The sequence below is a fragment of the Zootermopsis nevadensis genome, unplaced genomic scaffold (assembly GCF_977971745.1).
Source record: "Zootermopsis nevadensis isolate Lab colony 2312 unplaced genomic scaffold, Znev_1.0 Znev_ptg000012l, whole genome shotgun sequence".
In the NCBI taxonomy this organism is placed as follows: Eukaryota; Metazoa; Arthropoda; class Insecta; order Blattodea; family Termopsidae; genus Zootermopsis; species Zootermopsis nevadensis.
This window is the reverse complement of record NW_028259144.1, coordinates 5,559,179-5,567,934: the sequence shown is the minus strand read 5'-3', so window position 1 is coordinate 5,567,934 and position 8,756 is coordinate 5,559,179. Positions and strand designations below refer to the sequence as shown.

General features: G+C 33.0%; 1 protein-coding gene across 2 annotated transcripts in view; it reads right to left on the bottom strand.

Moving 5' to 3' along the window:
- Nucleotides 1-1,115: 1,115 nt before the first annotated feature.
- LOC110832673 (protein DOP1 homolog) overlaps nt 1,116-8,756 on the bottom strand; it is a 36,621-nt gene continuing 28,980 nt past the window's right edge. For both annotated transcript variants that reach the window (XM_022069895.2, XM_087347739.1), the window contains exons 27-29: nt 7,794-7,961; nt 6,407-6,536; nt 1,116-6,248 (exon numbers count right to left, since the gene is read on the bottom strand). In XM_022069895.2, the coding sequence (XP_021925587.2) occupies nt 6,027-6,248; nt 6,407-6,536; nt 7,794-7,961 (520 nt within the window). In that variant the 3' untranslated portion in view covers nt 1,116-6,026. The remainder of the gene's footprint in view (nt 6,249-6,406; nt 6,537-7,793; nt 7,962-8,756) is intronic.

Sequence of the window (8,756 nt, the reverse complement as noted above, 5' to 3'; positions counted from 1 at the left end):
CCAAGTCTTGCATAAACAAATTTATAGTAGGATTTTAGGTTCTCATGGCGGTGAGTACAAAGATGGCTGTCTTCTGGGTTATAGTCCCATGCAGTCTGGCACAAGATTTAGATATTACAGATGTGAATATTAAGTGTGTACCATGAATAAGTTTGATTTAATTACATTATCACATTGAACAATTAATCCATAAGGTAGGTATGTATAAAATAAAATAATTTGTATAATCACAACTTTTAAGAAAATTGCATATAAATCTTTGTCCTTTTTATGCCAGTTTTTCACATTTATTTTCAGACTCTTAAGAGAGTTGTATATACTAAAGCTACAGAAATTTAAAATTTCATTAGGCTTAGTAAAATAATATAGCCAATTAATACACTCTAGAGCCTTATTTAAAACATTCAGACCTGCAATATGGAACTGTCAAACTGTGTTGATAAGTACAGTTGTCAAGCTTACTTATTGAACAGCAAGTTGCTCAGATGAAACAGACAATTCTCCTCCATCATTTTGTAAGTCAATGTTTCAAAATTCATACATGTATTAATATAAATTGATTATAAAATGTTAAATTCTCTTGTGTAACAATGATTCCTACTTCTGAATTAACAGGCGATTCATCTAAACTGGATGTGCTCCATCTCACCTTGCACAGCATGTAAGAGTCATTCATAATAATACAGGAATTTCATTATTTGCAGCTGTTAATTTTCATATGAATTTGCCAAAACACCATGTAGAAAATATAGAACTTAATTGGCCGTGACATATCCATTTAAAAACACTGGAAACTTCAATCCACTGGCATGATTTTGGTAATGACTATTGTCCTTACTTCTGAGAGTTTTCTTTATAGTATGGTTATATATAACATGCATTTCAATATTAAACATAACTATCAGAGCTTTTGACCATTCCATGCAAACCATGATGATACAGAAATGAATGGAATTAATTTAACTTCATATACACAGTTAAGAGAAGAAAACAGATGAGTAGAGGTGAGTTCTGTGCCTTCCTGTGTATTTATATATGTAATAAAATTTATAATGAATGAAGGAAGAAGGATACGTTACAATAGGAAGTAAAATAAAATTAACAATCCAAACACATTCCTTTGACTCATTTATACATGAATGTGAAAACAGTTGGTAACATTTATTATAGTCCTGCCCTCTCGCTGAGTCTGGTTTTGTTACTTACCTCTTGATCCTATTTGATTATTGGCTACTATGTCTGACAAAGCTGCTGTTCAGAAGCTGAACATACCAATAAAAATGACCTTGGACTAGATTAACAAAGTATACACACATTAAAATGTCATTCAGATTATCACTTAACAATTAATATATGTCTAGTGATTTTATGTGTTAAATCCTTTGACATTTTTTTTATATTCACTGAATATTCTTAAATATATCTTACAACACAGAGGAGCACATTTATGAATATAAAAAAGGAATCATAAATAAGTCTAATATATTGATTGAAGAAAAAATATAACCTTTAAAATGTGTGATAAAAGATTTATCTGAAATTTTAATATGCTGTGAACAGAATGCCATGTGCACGTCATACACACACATTAAATCTTTATTCAATTACTTTTAATTTGAAATTCAAAATTCCAATTTTTACAGATGAAACTGATGCACTGGTACTCATTTCTCATGAATGCATAAGTCCATTCAGCTAGTTAATTCACCCATTTTAAAGAACTTAAAAGATGAATAAAATAACATTTTATACATGTATTTTGACATCCTTACATATAACATGCATTTTTCAGACAAACTCAACCTCTTTTCAGCACATTTTAAAAATTATATTTGTTTCTGCTAACACCATAATACAAAGTGTAATATTACATATATAAACAATATTTTGTACCTAAATAGTGGAATAATGCTGTAACGTTTGTATATATAGCTTTATAAAAATAGATCAAATGGAAGTGGAGACAAAAAAGATGTATATTTTCACATTTCACTTTCATCTATGTATCTATTTGACAACTATTATTAGGCAAATTAGCTCTTAGGAGCTTCTTTGTCATGTATACTACAATCAAAATCTTCAATTTTCAGAATCTTCAGTGTCATTTTCTGCTACAATATTCATTCTCTTACATGGCTGGTTTCTGAACATGTTACAACAGTAAAGTATAGTACCAGTATATCCTGCTATGATTCAGTGAAATCTCTTCTTTTGGTCTCCACAACTTCAAGCTACAGGTCCCTCATATTATAATTCACATTCTTTGAATGAATTACATTCATCATGTTGGTTACTATGCTAAAGCACTCAAATAGTATATTACTGTTTCCACAACACATTTGACTACATCTTAAAATAGCAAACACACACACATATATATAAATGATAACACTAAAATTATTTTAATCTCCCCACTTTAAATATGAACATTACCTCAACAGAATCTGTGCACCATGAAAGGTGAAGGAATGTTACACATCCCAATCTAAAAATATATATCACACTCAAGCTATATGATAATTTGATTATGTAGCACAACCCAAGAAAAAATGCATGACAATTCTAACCAAAGTATGAGTAAAGTTTGTGTACAATACTGATAAAAAGTAACAAATCTAAAATAGCAAAAGGTGATTCAGATTAGTATGAATATGCAAGTAATGAAATTCTTCTTCTTCTTTTCTGGCACTACAGCCCGGGGTGGGCTTTAGCCTCCCAAGTACTGAAATTATTGAAGAGTAAACTAGGAATAAAGGAACAAACTCTAAGAGAGAGGAAAAAGAAAGATGATGTATACCAAACATTCACTTCCTTTTTACCGAACTCCAAACAAGTTCTTTGTCATCACAGTAGTTTTCTGTTTATCAGTAACTTTCTATCCAAAGTTGAAATGAACCAAATCTTGCACATAAGTTTTAAAGGGTATAAAAAAGCCTGTCCCATTATTTTTCATATCTTGCTGTTGGGCAGAATCAATATGGTAACTGCAAACATCTAATGCACTTATACTCACCATCTTTACTTAGATGATCTGATTTGTGTGTTTTTTATAACATGGTATGAGCATTACTTATCAATCCATCCAGATGCCTGTAATATTACCACTCTGAACAGATATTTATGAAAATGTCACCCAACTCTTGTACAAACTGCCAATTTACATAAAGACCTTAATACTACCCTGCAGCCTGTTCCATCTTGAACTTAATTCATCTGTCCTGCCATAATAGATTTTTACATGCTTAAGTGATAAATCCTAAAATAATTTGAGGCAAAGTTGTATCATTTAACATTTTACATTATGTACACCATCTTCAAACGATGTGTTTGAGACAATGGTCATAAAAAATAAAAGTGATTTAAACTGCACACTTTGCTAACTTTATATTGAGCTACCATGCATGTAGATGGTGAAATGAATGGATGGATGTAGGCAAAGCACTAGCAAAACACGCCTTATCAAAAGTAAGTTGGATCATTACAAATAACAATGTTTAGGGATGTAATAATGCAGTATATTGTTATAAAAACAACTAAACTGAAAGGCTACTTCCGAGTAGTTTATACCTTTAAAAACATTCTAAAGCATTTATATCTGAAGAATGATATTAGGACAGCACATATGTATGCTGAATGAAATGTACACAAATTACCAAAATATAAGGCACTGGCATAAGACAATTGTTACTTCTTTATAAACACTGTCAACAAAAGGGACATTTTACTTCTACTCCATACCACTGAACATATTTGTCACAAGACAATTCAAGAGTCATTCAACTCCAGACTAATGACTTGTGGAATAGAAAAGCCAATCATCTGACAGAATGTGCAAGATAAGACAGAAAGGGGAAAATATATTGCCATTTTAATGCCCCTACCTTTCACTCTCTCTTCAGTAACATGCATTTTGATTAAAAAAAAACAGCGTTCAAATGTTGGAACTGTGTGGATTATTAAAATCAGGCACTAAAAATATATGATGGCTTTCACATATAATATGTATTAATAATAATTACTTTTTATAAATAGTATTTTGTTTGTAACAGAATTACACTGCCGAGTAAATGAGTAACTGCTTGGCTAAAATATTGGTATTTTACTGCATGCCATCCTACTTGTGCTTATGGCATTAGTGATACTGGTACTGTTCTGCAAGGGGGTATACATAACAGCCAAGGAGCACAATTCTGTTACGTGTTCTATGACTTGATCATGTGAATATGTGAGCTACAAAACCTGAATTCAGACTATGAAAAGTGTCACTCAGGTATTGAAAGGTAGTAACATTTGAATATGAAAGTTTACATATGTGGTTCACTTCTTATATTCAAAACTTTTGATTACTGAAAATCTTAATGTTGTTACAGTAATCATATGTATGTTCCATGGAAATTCAACATATTTAAAATTCTGTAATACAGGTGATACTCATTAAACATGTGTTTATCCACATTTTCATGGATTCAGTTTTTTCAATATCATGAAAAGCATCAATATCCTATTTGTGGCCACAGTAGAAGCTGCTACAAAGGCCGCATGTCTTAATATGTATGAAAAGTTAATTAATCCTGAAGTGTTAGAACATTGCACTTTCAGGAAAGCATGTTATACTTTTCCTGTTTTACGTGTTTCCGATATATGCAACAATCACAGGAATGCAACCCATGTGATGAAATTTAGTACGGGTGACTATCAGAGTTACAGTTTGTACATATTAACTTCAAATAGTAAGAGCAATACAAACCATAAAATCCTACTTTTCTGTAAAAGGTGTAAACATTTCAGCAGCAACTGATAATGGGAATATAACACAACACTTATGAGGATTAAAATACAGATATGTTTAAAAAACATGGAGAGTGTTGACTGTAAATTACAGCTGGTTCTGGACTCAATTGTTTTAACATATAAGAAAGGCAGATCTAAATTCTTTAGGAACCAAACAAGACCAATAGATACCAGGACAGAAATAAATTACACATGTTCCAGTCATCATGTACTCATGATTAAAAAACAAGCATTTGCAATCAATGATTAACAGACCACATGTTTTAGTTGAAATTAATTATTAATTTCAACTATAAAATCCAAACTACTTCTGTTTCACCGTGGGTAAAAATTCTGTATTTGCTACAATAATTTCTAAATCATGATAAATAACTAATGAGGACAATATTCTGTATGTTATTTATAGTTTAATGTTAATCTTTTGAATCCATTAACTATCAACTTAACTTTTAAAATTTCAAACATCATACCTTATACAGTTAATACCAAAACACTGACTCTAAAATTTAATCTCCACAAATGAAGCTTAAAACACTGAAATGGATAAAATACAACTGTGGGAAGAACACACACAGTTAGTTCTGGATGCCATTTCTCTTTAATTTTTTTTATAATATATGATAATGAGAAGTTCATACTTTCAAAATCATGTCTTTAATTTCTTTTAAAAAAGAAAAACTGGCAGTTTTCTTATAGTTACAATCTGAATATTTCCAAAGTGTCATATAATATTTATAACAACTGGAAATTAATCTAGACCTGTTTATATTTCACACTGCAATAACTTCCACTTTCCCTGCATAGCACTTAACTTCCATGTCTACATTATATAAAAAATTCTTCTCAATCCATGAAGACAGAGTCTTATCCCTGAATGATACAGTTTATACAAGGAAACAGCGTTATGTTTGTCCATACAATAAATTCACATTCCTGATACCAAACTGTCTAATTTAAGGAAATTTCAAGTATACATTTTTTTACAATCCCAGCCCATCCATGAATTACACTCCTAATAAGAACTTTCATTTACTTCAGCTTATAGTAATTGTAAGTTGGTGAGCTTTTCATTGCCTTAACAATCAAACAAATACTGCATTACTAACTTCATACACCAGCAGAATAAGATCTGTCTTTATAATATCCTGACTTATTAATTAGCTAGATATAATTACAGTATCTACATTACCAGGGGTTAAAAACCTTCCTACCTGATGCCTACAAGCTCTTCTCCATTATCTTGTAGGTAGTTTCTCCAGAAAATCTCTTTCTATGACTGCCTCAAGTTCGCTCAAACTGACTGACTTGCCCTGTCCACAATCTGCTATTGTTACTGAGGGGGAGTAAACACTGAGAGCTGTGAAGAACAAGTGAAGTTCTTGCAGGGTCTTGATACTGGGTGTGACCAGCAGCAATTTGCCAGGAGATCGTGGTGAGGCTGGCACTGATCTCTGGAACTTAATGAACAGATTACTGTGTTACAATCTCTTAACTTAAAAAGAGGGTACATTCATACCAACAAACTTATAGCCAAAAACAGCAAACACAGTAATATTTTACTTTTACATCAGCTTACTTTTAGTCAATTCTACAGTTACTGTAAACACTAATGCACCTTTTGGTCCATGAGGCGAGCTATCCTCATCACATGGGGTACAAAATCAGGAGAATGAGGAATTTCATCTTCCGAATGATTGTTATTAAGACTAGTAGGTTGAGCAGCACCCACAAACGCCCAACGATACCTATAAAACATAAAAACGTAAGTAAGATAACAAGCATTATATGCTTAAAATCCAAAAGTTCAGTACTCTATGGACCAGAAACATTCAAGAAAATTCTTGAGAAAAGAGGACCTGGAAAGGCTCTGTGATTCACTGCAGCAGCCAAATAGCTGCTCTGGAATGATGGTGCCCTGGACTCCCACCTTGCTAAGTCACAAAATTATAGAAATGGGAGCCAAAACAGTATTTATTTATATATGTGTATTCAATATAACCTGCACTGTTTGTTATGCTTTATCTACAAATGCAATAGTTTTTACTTAATTATTTATAGTTTATTTAACGACGATTTTCAGTAGCTCAGAATATATAATGTTGAATGAGAAGATGATATTGAATTGGAAAGGATGTGGAAGGAAGAAGTCATGGTTTAATTTGAGGGAATATCCCAGCATTTGCCTGGAAGGACTGAGGTAAACTACAAAAAACCCCAGTCAGGATAGTCGGTCTCCAGACCGAGATTTGAACCCGGGACCTGCTGAATACGAAGCAGAAATGTTAACCGCTCAACCATGATGTTTGGTAAGCACAATAATAAAATTCAATCCCCTGCATAATGTTTTTAATTTCATAAGAGTAATGCTACAGACAATTCTGCAGAATGGAGCAGCCAATATCTCAAGGACACCAAACGAAAGGAGTTCAACTGTAATATGATTTTTAGTATATTCATTTTCATCTCAATCCTGAACTCCACAAACAATGCCTATAACCACTGTGTCTTGTGTCCGTAATTTACTCTATAATGTAAAAGTGTGCTTTTTCTATACATAAAACATTTTACTACATTTAGACACACAGAAAGAAAACAGTTAAAAGCTATACTGAGATCTGAGGTTTCCACATTGTTCTTAAGGGTTCTGATGCTGTGAGGGCCAAGATTTCTGAGGAACACATAAGTATCTACCTACAAGACCACATGACATCACAACAAAGAACAACATTGACAAGCCATAAACACCAGGAGAAAATGTAGAAGGATTTTCCTTACCTATTAAGTGATCACACAGAAATGTTTTTGGTGATAAAGTTATGCCAAATGAAGTAATGACTGAGAAGCTACATTAAAATATATTACCAAGATAAATGTTTATGAATACATCCTTTTCCATAACTAACCTCTTTACATGTTTTTAATGTGTAAATACCTGAACTACAGAACACTGTCTTAAATCCACATATATAAAGTAACACAATCTGATGCTATATGTTTCTTACATTTGAAACTGGGGCAGCCGATGTGCAGGTAGAAGTACAGCCATATCTAGAAGTTTGGCTGCTGCTAACTGAAGTTGGAGCCAATGGGGATGCCCATGAGCATGAAGTCCATTGTTACTATTTACAACCCAGGACGAGTCCAGTGCTGACAGCAGACGGATATGAGAGCTGAAAACAAACTTCTATGCATACATTTCTTCACTACAATATTCACAGGAGACCTTAAGCAATTAAAAAAAATATACCTCAATTACTTTCACAGAGATATAAACTCTGTGAGTGTCAGCTGTTTCAACACATTCACTGTTGGCCATGTGAATTCAGGACTTACTTTAAATGACAGGGTTTAAAACCCCTCAGTAGGACTTTGCTCTCTGCGGAAGAGGAGAATGAATCACAAAGTTAGGAGAGGGAGAAAATAAAATTTTATTTTACCTTTTGAGGGTATAGTATAGAGTATAGACCAGCACCTTCAGGGTACCAAGGAACTCCAAAATTAAAGAAACTTTTGTCTTCTCACTTTCATGACTGTACCTTTATGGAAATCAACTCCTACACAAGGGCAATACGGCCTACTGAAGGACAGTGAACTCACAGAAAGGCAATGCACACTTGCCATATCACAGCCATGACCTGCCTTGTTACCGCACATAAATAAAGAGAAGTGCACAATAAATATAGGGAGAAAGAGGTGAGTGGGGGGGGGGGGAGGGGGAGTAAGGCAAGAGAAAAATACCAGACATTTGGTAAGTGTCTAGTGATTTAAATTACCCTTCAAGCAACTCTATCCATTGGTGATGCAATTTTTCTGTCTTATTCAGCTTATAAAGACAGTTGCACAAAACTGACTTACATGAACTATGACAGAATTACAGCTTCTCCACTTAATCAACGTAAGTACACTTTGGCAGGGAATGTGTTAATAAAGATGCAAAAATCAGTACAGAATTAGAGCCCAATATA